Here is a 21,913-nt window from a genome sequence, read left to right on the forward strand (position 1 = left end):
CTCTTTATCCTATCATGAATTTTTACCAAATACGTGATAAGATAAAATATATTCTATCTTGATTTTTATCCCGATGACCAAATGCAGCATAAGTGACTTAAATCATTAATAATGAAGACATAATTCGAGCAGGAATGGTAATTTGCCTACCGCTACCCTTTTAAATATCAGATACAGTCTTCATATCTAGCCCTCGAGCTCGAGTTCAAATGCCTGGGCTGGGTTAGCAGTTAGGCCAACTAGTTACTAGTTTGATTGTTGAGTTTCAAGATCCTAGATTTGACCATAGGGATGAGATTCGTTCTGGGGTTCTTCAAGTCTAGTGGTAGGCCACTTGGGTTTGGGAGTTGGTGCTTCCAATGATGTCATGGAGCTAGGTTTCGGGGTTCGGCTAGTTCATGACATAACGGGGATTGGAGTGAATTATGAAATTTAGAAAATAATCGAAAATGACAAAAAGTATTTTGCAAAGTTATTTTCTCGTGAAATAACTACGCCAAAAAGATATTCAAAGTGAGAAATATTTATTGAAACTCAAGGGGTAAAATTTACCAAAAAAATCCTTTCTCAAGTAATTTAAGGCAAGGAAAAATTCCAATTAAGGGCATGGAGTGCTATCACATTCTTAAATAAGGATTTGAAGTGGTTATATCAGTCTTAAATAAAGGCCCGAATTGGCCATAATAGTTTCAAATAATGGCTCGTCCAAAGACAATTTTAATTTTAATTTTTTTTATTTTTATTCTTTTTCATTTTTTTTTCTTTCTTTGTGGCCGGCAAGGGCCTGATGATCCTCGTCGGCGATTGGACAAGGGCTTGTAGGCCCTCGCCTAGCCATCGGCGAAAAGAAAAGAAAAGAAATAGACAAAGGAAATAAGAAAGGGAAAAGGAAAAAAAATCAAAGAATAAAAGATGAAAATGCCCTTGACCAGTTAGAAGGTCATGCCCTTTTTTAAAACCGACAAGATCTACTTATGTCTTTATTTGTAACAAGGTTTACTTCATGCCTTTATTTGAAAAAATAAGAGCACTCTGTGTCTTTATTTTGAATTTTCCCCGAGGAAAAGGAAAATAAGTGTTAAGGCTTGAGAAATACTTATTCAAACTCGAGGGGTAAAATTAACAAAACAAGGGGCCCAATCCCATAAAAAACTCCAAACTTTAAGTCAAGTCTCAAATTTGCTTGAAATTTTTTTTGTTTTAGAAAAAATCTCAAATTTTAGGTCCAGTTTGAAATCTGTCTCAAAGTAATGATGCGATAGGTACGGATGGACGTGGCATTTCCACGTTTAGTACTAAATCCACCCCAATAAAAATTGTTGAAATTCTCCTAAACGAAATCGTAAAAGAACATGAAAATTGGGGACGACTAACGATGATTTTTGAAAAGATGGCTAACGGGGATATATTTGAGATTAGAATAAAAACTGGTGATTTTTTTTTAGAAAAAATTTTTGGGGTAGATTAATCTAATGTTGGGGACTTTTTTTGAGGCAAAAAAAGTTCGGAATAGATTTGAAAATTTAACTAAAGTTCAGGTTATTTTTAGGAAATTAGGAAAAAAAAAGGGAAAGAAAAAAGTGATCCTTTTTGAAGCCTTTTGAGGTAATTACGTTTGACGACCAAACAGCCAACAAGTTCGCTTCCAACGTCGACAATCGACGCAGTTCACTGTCCGCTCTAAAGCTCTGAAGCAGACCAAAACCGCTGCGGATAGGAGAGAAGGGAAGCAGCAGAGTCGAGCGAAGGTGATGGAGGCACTGAACATGAAGGTGTTGACCTTGTCGTCGCAGCCCCTGAAGCATCTCATCCGCCTCGCTGCTTTCTCTCGCCCCATTCGCCCCAACCTCTTCTTCGTCCGCTGCTCCTCCTCCTCCTCCTCCTCTTCCACTTCGCCCCCCTCTTCCGCCGCCGCCTCCCCCGCCGGCCGCAGCCGCCGTTCTCCGTCTTCGTCCTCTTCGACCTCCGACAAAGAAGCCGTTCGAGCTATTCGCTTGAAAAAGGTCAATCTTTGTTTCGCTCGCGTTTGGGATGTCCGAGTCATCCGCTTGGTGGTTTTGCATTTGAATTGAGCTTGATATGAATTGGGAAGGAGATTTGTTAATTCCTATAGCACCAGGGGATGAGGGAGTACATCTAGGATTTTACTGAGGATTGGTGCTGGTTTCGTAACCAAATTTTTGTTTGTTCAGAGGTCGATTTTTGTTGCTTCTCGTAGTTTTCTCTTTCTAGAACGCCATTAGAAATTATCACGAAATGCAGGGAAAAAACGTGAAGAGCTCAACGTCTGAAATTCTGCTTTCTGCTGCCAGTTTGATTAGGATGCAGCGAACATGAAGTTAGAATCTTTCAGTGCCTTGAGTGGTTCATTCTCTTTCAAAAATTGTTAAGTACTTATAGACCTGAAGAAAGCAATTGAAAGCTGGGGCAACTCACACATTGCGTACATTCATGGTGTGTCTGTTCCATAGGTGGAAGAATTGAGAGAGAAAGGTTTCGAGCCCTATGCCTATAAGTGGGATAGGACTCATTCAGCTAATCAGCTGCAAGAAATATATAAGCATTTAGCTAATGGCGAAGAGTCGAACAGCGAGAAAGATAAAGTGTCCATAGCTGGGAGAATCACCGCGCGCCGAGCATTTGGGAAGCTTGCCTTTTTGACCATCCGAGATGACTCTGGAACAATTCAGGTTTGCTCTTGTTCTTACACAATGTTGTCTACTATTTCCTTAGCAACCCGTGCATTGAGTTTGTTTCCTTTGGGGATGGAATTGGGGCAGGTATAATCTGGTATTCATGATGGCACAGAAACAGGGTGCGAGTTTCGGGTTGTGGGACGAGTATGGGGTCGACTGTCAAAAACCCTATAGGGTTTGGAGTGCATTTGGGATTTTATAGTTGCAAGACAAGATATCTGAAACCAATATGTTTTATTTACTAAAATGAACTTATTCTTTTATAGTCTTTAGGGTAATTGGAAAATATACATAATTATTCTAATCCTTCCAGAGTTTGGGATGTTTTTGAGATTTACTAAGTAGCTAAGGTTACTTATATAATTTTGTAAACTCCTAAAGAAATTATTTTGATTTAACATCTTCAGCAACAAATACTATCAGATGCCTAATTTTTCCTTATAGGATTGTTACATTTTAGATTTTTGTGATTGTGGATCTTGAAGTTTTTTCAATCTTCTATATGTTTTGCTATACAGTAGTTTTATTTTATTTTATTTTATTGGAGACTCCCAATGCATAAGTTTTGGATTAATGATTGCACTTGCAAATTTGACACGGTTTGTCATGCATTTAGCGTGGGATATATGTCTACTAGAATTGTAGCATTGCTTGTTGTGGGTATCCAGTGGGAACCTGACAACTTCAATGAGGCGGGTTAGGGATCTTATATCCAAATGTAACAGGTTAGGAGGGTTTGGGAAATGACGAAAAGTTAGTGGGACAGATTTTAGTTGAGGAATGTTTATCCGCTCATCTGGAAGCTTGTGAACATCCTCATTAAGAACTTTAATTTATTTGAATTGGTCATGCTAAATCCTTTGTACGTAGTTATACTTTTCTTTTACCCAGAAAATCAAACCATTTGAAGTGTCATAAGATGCACGATGCAATCGTTGTTTTCATTTTTCTGATTTGTTACTCTGAACTTTTTACGTACAATAGATGGCTAGATGCACTTGCTTCCATCTGCTGGCTAGACAGTAAACGGAACTATAGAGGTGCACTGAAAATTTATCTTGCATTTATCTAGGATGAAATAAACTGCTATGTAGTCAAGATCACCCTTTAGTAATTTAACATTCTTTTGTGGTATACACACATATATATATATATATATATATTTTCCTTGCATGGTTTGCAAATACGGTCACATGCTTAGATGACCTCAAACTTTATTGGAATGTGCTGTAGTATTAGTATCACCCTTTAATAGTGGAAAAGCTAGGCAGCTACTCTTACTACCATCGCTGGACTTGTTCAATATAATGGCTAGATAACTGATTGAAAGTACCAACCGTTTGTTTTAGCTTTACTGCGAAAAGGAGAGGCTGTTAAACGATCAGTTTGAGCGATTAAAGACCCTTGTAGATATTGGTGACATAGTGGGTGCAAATGGAACTATAAAGCGGACAGAGAAAGGTATATAATGATTCCTCTTCTTTACATTCAGTTGATATATGCAGTAATAGTAGATGGACGTAAGCTGCTAAGATTTCCCTTTTCTTTCTTTTATATTTTGGGTTAGGTAAATCTGCAGTTCTAGTTGTCATCTGATTTCTTGTTATGAGGTCTAGCTACTGAATGTGTAGCTACTGAATGTGCTTATTCATGATTTATACTTCAGGGGAGCTTTCCGTGTGTGTCAACTCTTTCGCAATTCTTACCAAATCCTTACTTCCGCTTCCTGATAAATATCATGGCTTAACAGATGTGGATAAGCGCTATCGCCAACGGTAAAATGCTTTCCTGCTTATTTGTACTGTTTTTATTACAAGATAGATTATTTACCTCCCCCTTTATTGTAGTATGCTGCTATTAGCTGCTTTAGCTAATAAGAGCTCAAATAATGTAACAAAAATCTTTTAGTTCCACTTGCTACCTTCTCGTGAATGCCACATCCCAACTACATCTTCAATCCAGTGAAACTGCATCAGAGCAATTAATTTCGTTTCCCCGCCCAACTTTAACAGATTCATTCTGGTACCACTAATCACTCTAGAATGAAACGGCATCATCATTGCTTGTTATAAATTTGACTTGTCAATAGGAGAATCCCAGCCTCGCCTATCCATGTTTAAACAATATTTTCTGTAAAGTTAGCTTGGCCATCCATCTACTCTGAAGTCTCAAGTTCATCAAATTTGGTACTAATCGCCTCTTTAAACAAAGAGGCCTTTTTATCATAGAGGAAGTATTGTATCAGAGATCTGCTGTCTCCCACCTATTACTTCATTACTTAAACAGACTTATGAGATATCCTCTTAAGAACGCAATGCTTTGTATGACTAGAAAACAATATCTAATTCTGAGGATAGAACTCTTGTGAAAACATAGGAAATAGTCATTACTAAGGATGGTTGTGGGCAGAATAATAAGCCAAAGCAGGCTTTGCCGAAGTGAGAATGACTCGCTTGATTATAGGTGGCATGATGAATGTTCTGTATACTTGACCTGTCTTTGCTTTATGTATGTCTGTTCAGGTATGTGGATATGATCGCAAACCCGGAAGTGGCTGACATTTTTCGTAAAAGAGCGAAGGTAAAATTTCATGTCTCTTCACAGCTAAAGAGATATTCAAGCCCTTTTGCACTGTATTAATTTTCAAGTTCTCTGCTCAAGGTAAAACTTCATATGGGTTTGATGGGAATTATAACTTGTTGACGTACACTAATCAGGCGGCCCAAAAAGTTTATACTAATGGGAGGGTTGAAATGGCAAATGATTGACTATGTCATGCTTTGCTACAATTCTTTCAATTTTCACAGTACCATTCAATTTTTTTTTTCCTTATGAATTTGTGTTTCTAGTGAAAACACAGAGAGCTCGTGGTTGTTACAATAAATTCATTTTTTCTACATTTGCTATTTTTTTGTGCTATTTTTGTTTGTTTTTATGATGGTTATGTTTGAAATAAGAGTTAAACTAGACCCGTTTTCTACTCCTTAAGGAATGGCTATGTGGAAGTGCGGAGATTAATCACATTAAATTTGTTGTGGGTTTTTACTTCGAAGAAGTTGAAGCAAATGTAATATTTTCACGTCGAAGAAGCTGAAACTCATCAATTCTATCATTAGCCTTCTAAACCTGTGCATAATATTAGGAGTCCTCTTATATCGATTTCCATGGCAAAGTAGGTAAGCCAAAAGTCTGCTTTTTGACTTGGATGTCTTGCTTGCTTGTGTAGATTGTATCGGAGATCCGCAAGACAGTTGAATCTGTGGGTTTTGTTGAAGTTGAGACGCCAGTCTTACAGGTTTGTTTGTTTCTTTGTGACATGTAACTGTATCAGATTTTGGTACTTGTGGCTTTAATAGAAGGTTGTGGTCTTCTTTTTGTTGGTTCTACACATACGTGTCATTTGCTTTCCTTGTTTTGGTTCTTTATTTGGTTCGAGGAGACGAAGAAACAGAGAAATAGGCCAGGGAAGGGTGGGTGGCGGTGGGAGGAGATCGTATTATTAGGTAGTAAGCCTGATTACTTGGTCAAAATTCAGCATGTTCCTAATAATTTAGTTGCTCAAAATGTACAAACTGAGGAATAACAGCATAAGAATCTCCATCAGGTTCAGCTATAAGATGCTTTATCTTTCCTCAATGAGTCTAAATGCTGAAAATTTGGTCTAAAAGCCTTTAATTAGATTAGCTGTTCATTTATGGAACATCTGACTTTTCTCTGCAATCTTGATTGATCATTCAATCATTTTAATAGATATTCATTTCAAATGAATAAATTCAGAACATCATTGGCCAATTGTAGGTAATAATTTGAGTTTCAGAAGCTTTTTGTCTGTTTGTTAAGGTCCTTTGCTTGTGTGAATACCTTGTGGCTGTAATTTGTGGAAAATTTCATGATATTATGCCAAAGACTTTGAAGGAAGGTCCAAATAGTAGTAATTCTTCTTTTTGTTATATTTGGTTCATTATTTATGACAACTATATTTAATTCATATGTATGGCGGCATAGATAGGATCTAACATCTGGAGAAGCAATCCTGCTCGGACTGTATGTGGCACCCTTCTAAAAATTAGACTGGTTCTAGCTATGTCTCCTTGTGAAGGATTTAACAATAGGACATCCAGACACCGTGAGTTGTATGCCACACACCTTAGGTATTCTGATGGCGTTCCACTTTCCACTGCAAATCAACTCATGAAGCAATAGCTCGAGAAACTCCTCATACTGCCTAGTTAACTTATCTTTAAACTGGAGCTAAATTAGGGATTTGGTCTTCATGTCTGCTCCGCCCAATGTAAAATGATATGAGAGAACAAGGAAAATGTGTCTGCATCTGTTAGTTGACCAGCCTTCATTTGTGTTGGCATGCATCTTTGTTTTCTTTCTTTCTTTCTTTTGTTTTTTCTGTTTTTTTGGGGGGGTGGGGGAGTTGGTTTTTTTTTTTTTTTTGGGGGGAGAGGGTGGGTGGGTGGTCAAACCATGCATTATTTTTTTCACAATGTGGTTTTTAATTGATTTTGCGGACTAGGGAGCAGCTGGTGGAGCGGAGGCCAGGCCATTTGTTACATACCATAATTCTCTTGGAAGGGATCTCTACTTGAGAATTGCCACTGAGCTCCATTTAAAAAGAATGCTGGTAAGTTACGTGCGCAAGTTGCTTTCCCCTTGCTTTTCATTGTGGGTCTGGAAAGCTATTCTCTAATGTTAACAGCTAACTTCAGTAGGTGAAGATAGAATGCTTGAATATCAATTGTACCTTTGTTATTGTATTGGCCATGGTTGGTTTCTGCCGCACAATGGAATTACTTGCCTGATTTTGTTCTTTATACTTGGTTAACCCATAAAAAACTATGCCTGTTTTATATATGTATTTGTTTCTTTTTCCAATTTCAATGTGAACTGGGCATTATGATACTGCCTATTGGTCTCTGATGAGGCAGCTAATCTTTTTCTACTATTTTCTGTCTGTCGTTTTTTCCAAGTTATGCCTTTGGATGTATCAACATCGATTTTTGTCTACTTAGATCTTTATCTTCACCAGCCCTTTCTCATTTCTTATTCTTTTTTGATACTGGATATGTTACATTTGTTGGTTTCTTTTCCTTTCTTTGCACAAACTTTTTTCATTCGAAGGTAGTATTGTGTAGCTCTTGATGTTATGTACCCTTGCTGACAATGAATGTGAATTTTTCTTGCAGGTTGGCGGATTTGAAAAGGTATATGAAATTGGTCGAATTTTTAGAAATGAAGGCATTTCAACTCGTCACAATCCAGAATTTACCACCATAGAGGTACTTTCTGAAATGCCACTTTTTCTCAACTTATGAAGTAAGAGTTTGAATGGTTACCCCAAAGTGATGACTGTCGATATGTGCTTGGTATGTATATTGTATCTATATTGATAATATTTATTTTAGCTTGATTCAGATGTATGAAGCATACTCCGACTATCAAAGCATGATGAACATGGCAGAGGAGATCATAACTCGTTGTGCTTTGGCAGTTCAAAATAAGCTTAAAATTGACTACCAGGTAAATCTGTGAACTCCTCACATGTTTCCCTGATTCTTTTGAGTCCGATCTCGGATACTTGTCTGGCTCTTTACTATCTCTGATCTGACAGTGCATGAGTCTTCCATACAGGGGTCACAGATAAATCTGGAACGGCCATGGAGGAGAGAAACCATGCACAATCTTGTCAAAGAAGCCACAAGGATTGATTTCAGTGATTTTGGAGATGATCTTCAAATGGCTAAAAGAGTTACTCTGACTACCTTAGGGGATGGCCTTGAACATAAAGATAAATTAGCAATTGGATCATGCCCATCCATTGGCCACCTTGTTAATGAGGTTATCCACAAAGCTTTCTTCAGTAATATTTGTGCTCAGCACTTGTCCCTGTCCACGTGCATGCCATTTAGTTGACCATTTCCAACTTTTGGGAGTGTTGGCATGAAAAGCCACAGACCGTAAGAAGTTTAGTTCAGCAATTGTTTAGGGTTCTGGGAAATCTATTAGCTGGACCTTTTCATCTTTTATTTTCATGAGGAACTAATCCCTCTTTTATAATACCATGTTTTGCAGGTTTTTGAGGTAGTTGTTGAACCAAAGCTTCTGCAACCCACATTTGTCTTGGACTATCCTATTGAGATATCTCCCCTGGCCAAACCTCATCGAAGGTATTAGAATTGTATAAAGAAGCAATTCCGTTCTATGCTAACTTTTCTGGAAGTATTTGTTAAAATAATTTCTACCTATGGCATGTTTATTTAACTAGGAAACAACCTTCGACCAAAGGAAAAAAAAAAAACCTAGAGGATTCTGAATTCTCCAGTCAAGTCTAGCTTTCATTGATATCACCAGTCTGTGCCTAGTAATTCCCTGAAAACTTCAGATGGTCAGATGCCGAGTTTTATCCACGTTCCTTTGTTGAACTTCTATTTGTTATCTCTCATTTTATATCTCCCCATGTATAGGCATGCAGGCTTGACTGAGAGATTTGAGCTTTTCATTTGTGGTCGCGAACTTGCCAATGCGTTTTCGGAACTAACAGATCCAATGGATCAGGTAAATTTTTTTTGACTGAACTAGAATTCTTTTTTGTTGAATAATGGTGGTTTATATGTAAGGGAATGTTAGAAATAAAGCCATGTGCCCAGGGATGGATTATTGCAATCTACTAGTTGCTTATAGTAGACTAAAAGAAAGTGTTTTACAAGCAACACTTGCCGATGCTTTTGCTTCGATTGGGGAGTGAAATTGATTATTATTCTTCTTTCTATTTTTGGTTTTTCATATTCTAGAGACGACGCTTGGAAGAACAAGTGAGACGGCATAATGAGAAGAGATCAGCATCGCTTTTAAAAGGTGCTGCTACTGAAGAGAAAAAAGAGGAGGATGATGAATCTTATGAAGTGACTCTCGATGAAGACTTTCTAACAGCTTTACAATATGGGATGCCTCCGGCTTCAGGAATGGTTGTTTGCTTGACCCATATGCTTGAATTATGCATAGTGTAATATGCCCCAAGATACTGCTGATTAGAAGCAATACAATGCAATCAGCAACTATGATGGGCTATTCAATATTATGCTTGCCACACAAAAAAAAAAAAAAAACTGTTACATGTGCGATACCACGTCCTGGAGCAACTCTGCACATGGATGAGAACATGGGTTTCCTTTGTTCTGTTTCAGGGGCTTGGGATCGACAGGCTTGTGATGCTCTTGACGGACTCCGCTAGCATAAGAGATGTGATAGCTTTTCCAGTCCTGAAGATTCAGCAATGACTTGGACAGCGAGTGTCTATGTGGGTTATATCTCCAACAACATTTCAACGGGAATGAAGGGCTCTTCAACTCCTTCCCAGTCTTGAAAGTTACTAGTCCCGTTAATTACTGATTTAATGTGCATCTCGCCCTTAATCTCATTTAGTGAGCAGTTGCTTTGTGTGGAAAATTTTGGTAGTTCTTTGGAGATGCTTATATCTTGGAGTACCCATTTAGCATAATGCGTTTATAGAGACAGGAATTCGGCTGATTTAGCCATGTAGTGGCCTTCTTGATTTTTATGTATTTCATCTTGAAGGCTGCGCAATCTGTGAATCTCATCTTTTTATTGAATTGGAGTAATGTATTCTATTGAAGACTTGAGAGATGTTGGCATGCCTTGATGAGCTGACTTACCATATGAGCCATGCAATATATGGTTTGTCCAGTTACACTGCATGGTATTTTCATCAAATTTCCTGTTAAATTCTATTGGAGCTTCTCTTCACAAATATGCATTCCTGCGGCCCGTGTGGGAACTTTTTCCACGGATGTTGCGGTTTATACAAATAACTGGGAACGCGTGAAATCTGTTCAAGACAAACTAATATAACTATGTAAAATTGTCTTTAACTTTTTCACTGTTGTAAACCTATTTTTTCTTTTCGTATTCAAATGTGGGAGGAAAGTTAATCAAGAGAAATGGTAAATTGTGGGCTGAATCTACTCTCCGCGAGCATGTGTTAGGGAAAACTGTCGACGGCCTTGTCTGCGGTTAGAAGATGCAGGCATTTTTGTTGTCGGCCATCTGATCGTGCATGTCGTCAGCTGTTTGTGTTTGATCTAAGGTTTGTCGGCGTCAACCGTTGAATTTCGGCATGGCAAGCAACAGGCAAACAAGCCAGCCCTCGTACAAGTATGTTCTTGCCAAACTTAAGCTAATAGGTGGAACGCTTTCTCACGTGTAAGCCGAATTACGAGCTGCACGTGAAATTTGACTAATGGGGAGGTGGATGCAGATTCGCGGACAACATTGGCTCTGATACCATGTTAGAAAGTCTAACTCAAAAACTTAAATTAATAGATGAAGAGAAACTATATGAATATAAAAAAATATAAAACTCGTTGTCAGGTGACGTGGGATAACGATTTCAACGGAAACATCATTTGAAAATCTTGTTGTTCTTCCATTTCTTCTTTTTCTTCTTATCTTTGCCTTCTGTGATCTTGACATCGATGTGCACCACTGGCAATTTCACCAGCACCACGCCTGGTCCACGCATGCACGCATGCTTATCAAGTACATTTTTGTGGGTCATTCTTCGTATTCCCACACGAGAGCTTGTCGGGGAGAAGAGAGAGAGAGAGATTGTTGCGACAGGACAATGCTCGTGCATCGTTTTGCATAGTTGACTTATGATGGATTGTACTCTTCGGGTGCATGGGCATGCTGCAGATCGACATGCTATTATGATAGAGCATGCAGACTGAAAAACGAAGGACAAAAGATTGACATTGGTACAGTTTGAATTAGGGATGAGCAAAAGAATTTGACCAACCGGTTGATTTTAGACAGTTCCCGATTATAGGTATGGATCCACCCACCTGGATCGGATCGATTTTTCTTTTTCCGGTGAGATTTTCATTAATTGTTTGAATACAATTTCCAGTAATTCTAATATAAAACTAATGTTGAGCGATCATCTATACTTATTGTTGTTTTGATCATCATATTTAACTTATCACGAACTTATTTTATTAACATCACTCGTGTAGTAGTTTAGACTATGCAACAACACTTGTAGTCCAATAAAATAAGAAAAGAAGAAGAAGATAAAGCCGCTTCCTGCACCCACCTGGGAACTGGTAGGACTAGGTGGGCCAATTCCCAGTTCTACAAACTAGGAAATGGCTCTTTTGGTCCGGCTCTCAGTTCTAGGGTGGGAAACGGCCCACTTTGACACCCATCACCCCTAGTTCGAAAATGATAGCTCCCGTACCAAAGAGATGTGATGCAAAAAACATGATAGATATGATCTAAATCGATGTGTAAAGGACGCGCCACCAGCCGATGATACAAATCAAGATTGACGAAGTTCACCACTAAGGCTTAAAGGACGAACCACCCGCCAAGGATACAGGATTTCGGGATATGAAATCTCACCACTAAAACCTAAAGGATATCCACCGGCCGAGGCTAAATGGCTTTTTTACTCACTAACAAGGAGTAATCCACTCTCAAAGGATTAAAAAATCAGGTTAGGAGCTATCCACTCTCTAAAAATATTTGTACACATAGAGGAAAATCTTATGTATTTCCATTCATCAAAATCGTCTACTTACAAATGAGCATTTCACCTCTTTTTATAGAGGAACTAATACATAGTAAATAGACTAAACATTAAAGAAATGAAAACCACCCAACTAACAATGGCATGGAAACTAGAAAATACATTAAAGTAACTTGGGAACTAGAAAGTTATTATAAGTCCTAATAACTAGAAATGTATCAAAAGACCTAGGAACTAGAAAGCATTAAAGACATGGAGACTTGAAGTCTTGACTCTTCATCCTTGTGGATCACCTTCCAAAATTCGTTCACCAGCCTTGATTAGCAAATAACCATTTTGAAATATCACCAAATGATCAAGGAAATGCTCATAATGGCCTCCCATTGATATGTTGTTGGTCCGCATCGAAATTAACAACTGTCTTGATGAAACAGAACTTAATCGGCTATGGAAGAATCGACATATCCTTAGTCGGCATCTTGGTTGCTGTCTTTCATAATGACATCTCCTTGATTGATCCACCGTAGCAAGTTATAACCAAAATCTATTTTGGCCTAAATGAACATTGATGCTGTTGGACTTGCCAAGAGAACCAAGTTAGAAATTGTGGATTGTTCATTAGAACCGGCTGTTCCTCCATCATCGATTGGATTAATCGACGAGAATTGAGTTGAGCTTGCGAGTCGATGGATAGAGCTCGATACTCCCGCATAAAGATTGTTATGTTAATTGAGTGTATCGATTTTAATTTCTAGGTTTTATTTCTTTCTACATACATACGGGCATTATGGTCACGTAACATTTATACAAATATATTGCAATGGTGTAGGACAAAGTTAACACGGAACCGAGAGCCGTTACTTGGCTTTTAACGTCTATTTCTTTCTCTATTCTTCTCCTATAATTTTCTCCTCTTTTCCTTCTTCTCTCTTGGCTATTTACCACAAGTTCTCTAATTAGCTTTGTGACATAGTATCTGAGCATATCCGATCGCTTGATTCCTTGATCCTACTGCTGATTTGAGAGTCCCCTAATACCTCTTTTCCTTCTCGGGAGCGCAGTCACCCAAAGCTGCAATTTTTATCTATTTTCTCTCCTAGTTTGGATTCATATAAGACTGGGATAAATCAAATCCATTAGGTTCTCTTTGCGGCTATGGATCTATTTGCATCTATGGATTATAACACTTACTAATCAGCGGATCCAAGGATGAGAATATTTCGTTGATTATGGTCGATTGGTTTTGTACAATATTCATAGAAAATACATGACTATTAGTATTGATTATACCAAGCGAAGGGCTATTTTATTTCTTGCATTGAAGTTTTAGTCTTTTTGATCTATGGTAGATATATATGTATTGGGAGATTAACACCATGAGTACCAATAAGTCTTCTATAGACAACGTTAATATTTAGAAAACCATCATTAAATTAAATGGGGCATTTAATTACTTGTTATGGGTTCAAGCTTTCAAAACCTATATTAATACCAATGAAAAACCCAATTATCTTACAACGGACCCCCGGATGCAAATGCTAAAGAGTATGGTGACTGGACGAGAGAGAATGACATACTTTTGGTGTGCTTATGGAATAACATGGAATCATCTATTCCTGCTAATGTCATGTTCCACACAACTGTCAAGGGAGTGTGGGATGATCTTATAGAGAGCTACTCACAAGACAAAAACATGTCTAGAGTTTATGAATTATACGAGAAGATCTTTAATTTAAATAGGGGACAACTCTCTTGGAGAGTATTACGGTGCTTTGAAATGCATGTGGGAGGAACTAAAACTTTATCAACCCATCACTACTGATTTTGAGATACTAAATACACAACGAGCTGAATTTCAAGTGGCCAAGTTTTTATCCGAGTTGAATGCTGACTTGCAGCCTCTAAAGAGCCAACTTCTTGCTAAAGAGAAAGTTCCTTCTATGGATGAAGCTTTTTGTCGGATTCATTGCATTGTGCTTCCATTTTCTACATCATCTAAAGACATCAGCACTTGTGGCTAGTAGTGGTAGTCGTGGTCTTGGTGGATATCCTTATAGAGGCCGTGGTTCAGAGGGAAGCCATGGCCATAGTGGTGGACGTAGTAGACATAGTTCATATTGAGACAGCCATCAGTATATATATTGTGGCAAATCTGGTCATAATGTTGACACTTGTTGGGCCAAGCATGGCAAGCTTGAGTGGAGTCGGCGATTAGTTATTGCCAATATTGTTGTATCTAAAGGGAGTGCTGGAAATGTGTCTTTTGGTGACACAAATCCATCTATCCCAACTCGGGGTAGTTCTTCCGAGTCCGTAGCTCGGGATGATCCGGTTATACAACTTCTCAAGCATGTCCAACAACTAGAGGCTTCCAATTCCTCATCTACCTTGCATGAATAGGTAACATGGCTTTTTTTCTCTAATTTATCTCCTAGCACCTGGGTCAATTGACTCTGGAGCTTCTAGTCACATGACCGGTAAGCAAGACCTATTCTCTTTCCACCATAACCGTAGTCCTTCATCTCAAGTTATTTTAGCTAATGGTTCCTCTACTAAGGTGATTGGATCGGGGACTATTCTCCTCGCACCTTCGTTATCTTTGTCCTCTATCTTACATGTTCCCCAACTTTCTTTGAATATGTCGTCTGTTAGTCAGTTAACTAAAGCTCTTGATTGTTCTGTTACATTTTACTCCATTTCTTGCATTTTTTGGGACCTTCAAACAAAGAAGACGATTAGTAGAGGGCGTGAACGTGATGGACTCTACTATCCGGATGGCGTCTCTACTGTTGATGCCAATGCCCTAGCTGCTCGTTCTACTACTCCCCTATTATGGCATTCTCGCTTAGGACATTTATCTCTATTTAAATTACAACAAATAATACATGAGTGTAAATCAGTTTCTACTCTTGAGTGTGAGGCTTGTGAACTTGGGAAATATTATCGTAGCTCTTTTCCTAGTCGTAGCGATTCTCGTACATCTACCTTACTTTAACCTATTCATTCTGATTTTTGGGGACCTATGGGTATTGCTAGTAAAATGGTTTTGAGTACTTTGTTACTTTTGTGGATGATTATTCTTGTCTAACATCGCTTTATATGCTTCACGACCCTTTTGAATTTTTATCTATTTTTTAATAATTTCATCGTGAAGTAACTAATCAGTTTAATACATCCCTTAAAATTTTGCAAACCGATAATACTCACGGAAATTAATTTCTTCATTTTTTTTCTAATCTTAAAATTATACATCAAACAAGTTGTACTTATACTCCTTAGCAGAATAGTGTGATCAATAGGAAGAACCGTCATCTTCTAAAATTTGCTCGTTCACTCTTGTTTTTTGTATGCATGTTCCAAAATCATTTTGAAGTGACGCTGTCTTTACCGCCTGTTACCTAATAAATTGTATGCCTTCCACTATCCTCAATAATAAGTCATCGGTTAGTGTTGTGTTCCCTAACAAGCCATTATTCCCTCTTACACCTCGCGTTTTCCGGTGTGTCTGTTTTGTCTATAACTTACGTCCCGATGCCGATAAGCTATCCCATCGTGCCACCAAATGCATTTTTCTTAGGTATTCACGTACTGAAAAAGGCATATCGATGTTGTGATCCTATGATTTATATCCAATATGTTAGTGCTCATGTTACTTTCTTCGAGGGTTCACCATACAATACTACCGAGAGTAAAGAGTTTTCAACCGACATTGTTGCTGATCCTCATATCCCACAACTTTTCCCCTTAGACTCTGTTAGTCCTTCTCCCGTATCTCCTCCCTTGCGGGTGTATCGGCGGCGGAAGCGATCTATGGCACCACCAGTCTTCAGCTCTTCCATGCCTCTTGGGAAAGATTTGGTTAAGTGTCGGTAGGTGTACACTATCAAGTACAAACTGGATGGTTCAGTTGAGCATCTTAAGGCTCGGTTTGCTGCTAAAGATTTTACTTAAACCTATGGGGTGGACTATTTTGAGGCATTTTCTCTTGTGGCACATATCAATTCTATTCGTGTTATTTTATCTCTTGCAGTGAATTTTGATTGGCAATTATATCAATTGGATGTGAAGAATGCTTTTCTGTTTGGGTTGAAACAGTCTCCATGAGTGCAGTTTGAGAAATTTAGTTCAGTGCTTTCCAAGTGTCATTTCCACCAGTGTTATTCTGATCATCATGTTTTTGTTTGTAAAAAGGAATCGGTGGTGGTCATTCTTGTTGTATATGTGGATGATATAATTGTCTCTAGCAGTGATGTGATCAGCATTTCTGAGGTCAAATATTTTCTTCAGCAGTAGTTTCGGATTAAAGACTTCGGAGTTCTTACGTATATTCGGGGTATTGAAGTTTTATAAAGTAGGAAATGTATTAATTTATCTCGGCGAAAGTACGTTCTTGATCTTTTATCTGAGACCAGTACATTAGCATCCAAGCCAATAGATACTCCTAAGGATCCAAGTTAGAAGTTTGGAGTTGATGATGGGGATGATATTGAAGATAAGTATCAATATCGGTGTTTAGTTGGGAAACTAATCTATCTTACTTTTATCCGTCCCGATATTTCCTTTGTTGTTGGTGTGGGGAGTCAATTTATAGAGTCACCCAAGAAGGCCCATTAGGATGCTGTTTGTCACATTCTTCGGTACCTTAACGGCTCTCTTGGTAAGGGACTAATTTATAAATCAAACGATTCTTTCACTCTGGGTTAGCGTGTGATCGGTGATTTACGACTGGATCTTGCACTTTTCTTGGTGGCAATTTGGTTACTTGGAGAAGCAAGAAACGGACACCATTGCTAGATCTAGTGCAGAGGTTGAATATTGTGCCATGACATATATTGTAGCTGAATTATTGTGGTTGAAATCCCTTCTTCAGGAGCTTGGATTTTCTATTAATCAAACTATTGATATGATGTGTGACAATCAAATAGCTATTTATATTGTTGGGAATCCTATTTTTCATGAGCGAACTAAACATATATAAGTTGACTGCTACTTTTTTCATGATGCTTTGAAGCGGAAGTTGGTTGCCACTCCTTACGTGGCCTCTAGAGATCGGCTTACTGATATGTTCACTAAAGAGTTGTTTTGTCTTGCCTTTGTTGCTGGTTGTTCCAAGCTGAGCACGTGTGACCTATATAATTCAGCTTGAGGGGGAGCGTTATGATAATTGAGGATATCAATTTTATTTTCTAGGTTTTATTTCTTTCCACATACATATGGTCATGTACAATTTTTATAAATATATTGCGATAGATGTAAGATAAAGTTGACGCAGAAACTGTTTTTTGATTTTTAATGTCTGTTTCTTTCTCTCTTCTTCTCCTCTTGTTTTCTCCTCTTTTACTTCTTCTCTCTTGGCCATTTACCATAAATTCTCTAATTAGCTTCGTGACAAAGATGAATGTGGAAGATCTTGGTTATAGTTGATCTCTTACCTAATCTTATATATACATTTCTTAAAACATACTTATGTATATTAGATAACCAACTGAAGATATTGTATCCGTTTCGATTACGTGCTCATCTCATGAACTGTATAGAAAATAGGAACCGAACCCGAGTTGGCGGCTTAAACTTAGAATTGTTTGTAGTCAGTGACATCAAAAGAACCAATGTCTTTTCCTTTTATTTACCAAAAAAAAAAAAAAGAACCAATGTCATTTTGACTTATTTCAGACATGCGTATTGTTCATTCTGTGATCACTAAGCATATTTGAAAGGGTTTCACTAATACAAGTCCAATTTCAAAAAGTTGATTGTGCTAATAACACAAAAAACTCTAAATTGGTACACTTAAAAAAAAATTACCGCAAATTAATTTTTGACCACGAAAAACTCTAAATTGGTACACATATGACAAGTTTATTCCAAATTAATTTTTTGGCCACTAAAAATCCCAAACTAGTACATCTGTGATAAATTTATCCTCCCTTAGTTTTCATTAAATTGGGTTAATACCACGAAAAATCCCAAACTAAGACACATGTGACAAACCGAGAGTAAAAATTTCAAACTGGTATACCCGCCAATTGTCACGTGTCATCTAATTTAGCAATTTGAAGGTAAAATTTAACAAAAACTAACGGGGGGTAAATTTGTTACTGGTGTACCAGTTTGAGACTTTTGGTGATGAAATTTGGGGTAAATTTTTCACGGATATATTAATTTGAGGGCTTTTCATGGTACTAACCCTCATAAAATCAACCATAGATAGTGATTTTATAATAATGCATTATAATCACATATAAGGGGAAAACTCAATATTAAAAATTCACCTTTTTATTTTAACAATTGCTCTGAGGACATCTAACGAACTCTTCTTGTTGAAATTTTCGGATTTTCATGTTGTGCTTTGTAGGATAGTTGGAATGAAGGAATGGAATGGAGTGTAAGGCGACGTGGATTTCATTTATTTTTGCTTGATCTTAAAAATTCTGAGACTGTAATGATATGAGAAGTTGAATGAATTACATTTCAGATATAGAATTTTCTTGCATTTTTCTATAGTTATGATTTCATTGTTGTACTATATCCCTATATAATTGAACTCTGAAATAATAAACATCAGAAACAAAAGTACTGTAAATTATGATTAATAATGTAAGACATTATTACGAATGGTATTGATTTTATGACAATTGTTATAAGATCTAAGAAATAGCCACTAAATCCATAATTTGATGATTCATACATATAAATGGCTTCAAACAAATAGCCTTCGTATATTTTCAATTCATGTTTAATGCTAGATTATATATATTTTTTATTTGAGCAAAAGGGTAGGCAAGGTTGACCGGTGCTAACGACCCACTGCTAGGTGATTTATACTATTGTTTATAATGTGTATGATAATCCAATCATAAAAATTGCTCACTTTATCAATTATTATACTAATCACTGATGCTTTCAAAAATAGGTGAAAGAATCATTATTCCTTCTAGTGATGGGACATCCATTCCATCTCATAACACAACATCTTCAACTCGACATTGGCGGAGAACTGAGAGACCCGTGGAGACCCTCACTCATGTCTCCCCCCCTCCATCTCATATTTTTTCCTTCATGGCATAAAAATTCTTGTGATCTTATATCAAGAATGTGTCCCTACTTGAAGATTGAGTCAATAATCTTCGTCTTGGCTGTCTTTCTCAAATCATAGATTATTTACTTCAACTTGAACTCATAAGAAATGCATCCATCTCCATATATCAAGAATGTGCAACTAGTCATGGCCAAGGGCCGGGGACCACCAGTTCCGGTCCCAATTTAGGAGGAACCGAAACCGAGCCCTTAAGTGGCGGTTTCGGTTTCGGTTTCGGTTCCGATTTTGAACCAACGGTTATGCGCTGGTTTCGAGCCCTGTTCCAGTTCAAAACCAAAAATGGAACCTTTGGTTTCGGTTCCGATTTCGATTACCGTTTTTGAGTTTAAAAATTAAATTGTAATGGATTTGTAATAAAATTGTAATCAAATTATCAAATAATGAATTATGAAATAAAAGAAAATAATGAATTGTCAAATTATGAAATAATGAATTATCAAATACAAATTATAATGAGAATACAAATTGTTGGAAAAAAATTATCTGGAAAAAATTATCAAATACAAATTGTAATCAAATTTGGGGGGAAAAAAGGGAGGGGGAGAGGCTTGAACTTAATGATTATTATTAAGCGCCTACATATCTTCTTGGGGATATAAGAATCAAAGTTCATGTAGTTCTCTTACCATTGATAACCCCATACTTAACTCATCATCAATTGTCTCTACTCGTTCTGGTACCGGTACCGGTGCCGGTGGTATATCCGTCATCAAAGAATTTGGCTTCATTATTGCGATCTATCTCTTGTTGTCTATATTGAGCTTTTGTCCAACCATCAATACAAGCTTGAGCCTCCACTGAATTGGGAGCTAATCTTGAACGTTATTTGTCCAAAATATTGCCTCTAGCGCTAAATTCTTGTTTTATCGCAACTGTCGAACAAGGGATTGCTCAAATTTATTTTGCAATTAGAGCAAGAATTGGGTATTGGGTGGAATGCCTCTTCCACCAATCTAATATTGTGAAATTTGTGATGCCTTCAAATTCATCAAACTCAAAAGAAACAATTAGATAACTCTTCATTTCAGAATTATTTCCTATTGTTCCCTTTTGCTTTTTTTGCCTATGCAATAGAAGTTGGTATCCTCTACTAATTTTACCTATGTTTCCACTTTGTATGTTACTAGATTGAGAAGATCCACTATTACTTAGATTATATGTACTACAAAATTCATTATATATTTCTATTGTTATGTTTGTAACCATTGTTTGTATAGTTTTAATATTTACTTCATCAATTAAATGTAAACATTCATAATACGTATTCAAATAATCACATAAACCATCTAATTTACAATGTGGATAAAAAACACAAGCAACTAAATAAATAATAGGAATTTCCCTATAATAATGTAGCCATTTTGTTCGCATTGTTTTAATAGTGTCACTTAATTTATCATCACTTTCATTTTCTTCAAAAACTCCAACAATATTAATACATTTTATTAACAATAAATGTGTAGTATGATAATAAACACTGAAAAAAGTATAAGTTGTATCATTAAAAACTTTTAAAATCTAAATTTTTTTTTGCAAATATTCCATTCTTGTGGGTATAAATTAATTTGAGTTATATTATCTGAAATAAGTGCACATAATAAATTTTCATATACAAAAGATACATCAAGCAACTCGTAAGTAGAATTGCAACGATTTGGAACATCTTTTGGAATTTTTTTTTATTTTTTTCCATTTATTTTTTCAAAATTTTAATCATTCTTTCATTTGGAACATCTATCAAATGACATGTTATACTCATATAAGAATGAACTTGTCAATGATCACTCCAAATATCACTACCTATATGTACACGTCCATTAAAATTCATAAATTTTTTTTTGTAATTTTTTTCCTTTTTTATAAAGATCTTTAATTTTGCGTTTAAGTGTATTTCTAGGAACACGTTTTTCTCGTGGAACACATACATTTTATATAAATTGATTAAAACCAAATCTTTCACCAAAAATAAACGATAAATGTTCAACGGAAACAAATGTTCAATGGATGTAAACTCCTGCTCCTTTGTTGTTGAGATTTCTCGATACTGGTAGGAGGATGAAGACTCTCTTGCGTTTGGACTTGCTCCATGCTCCATATTAGGAATAATGTTGATTTCATCATCTACATCAACTTCGAGTCCCCAATCTTCATAATCACGAGGACTAGGAGGATAATTGGATTCCCCCACCTTGTTCTTGCCTTTGCCACTAGTTGTACTTGCACTTGCCATTTTTTTTTTGGATATAGAAAAAATATATGGTATAATGCAAAAAATATAGGGTATAAAAAAATAATTTGAAATAGGAAATTATTAAAGGAGATAATGAATAAAGAAGATAAGGAATTAGAGAATAAGAAAAATTGGATGAGATGGTGTGAAAATAATGGATTAAGAAAAATTGGAAGAGAGAGTGAGAATAATTGAAATAGTGAACAAGAAATGAAAAAAATGGTGTGATTGAATAATTGAATAATTGAAGAAAAGAAAATAATGAATTGGATGTTGTGAATAATTGAGAGTTAGAGAAAATTTGATAGAATTGAGATGAAGAGAGAATTTGT

General features: G+C 36.7%; 1 protein-coding gene across 1 annotated transcript; it reads left to right on the forward strand.

The window, feature by feature from the left end:
• Window positions 1-1,631: 1,631 nt before the first annotated feature.
• Window positions 1,632-10,054, forward strand: LOC115736771 (lysine--tRNA ligase, chloroplastic/mitochondrial). The gene is made up of 14 exons (XM_030668617.2): window positions 1,632-2,003; window positions 2,472-2,690; window positions 4,046-4,157; window positions 4,363-4,471; window positions 5,219-5,276; window positions 5,923-5,991; window positions 7,222-7,329; window positions 7,892-7,984; window positions 8,121-8,225; window positions 8,337-8,543; window positions 8,778-8,872; window positions 9,170-9,260; window positions 9,497-9,670; window positions 9,890-10,054. The coding sequence occupies exons 1-14, from the start codon at window positions 1,752-1,754 to the stop codon at window positions 9,980-9,982; spliced, it is 1,785 nt and encodes a 594-aa protein (XP_030524477.1). The 5' UTR covers window positions 1,632-1,751; the 3' UTR covers window positions 9,983-10,054.
• Window positions 10,055-21,913: the final 11,859 nt, after the last annotated feature.

The sequence above is a fragment of the Rhodamnia argentea genome, chromosome 8, assembly GCF_020921035.1.
Source record: "Rhodamnia argentea isolate NSW1041297 chromosome 8, ASM2092103v1, whole genome shotgun sequence".
Taxonomy (NCBI): Eukaryota; Viridiplantae; Streptophyta; class Magnoliopsida; order Myrtales; family Myrtaceae; genus Rhodamnia; species Rhodamnia argentea.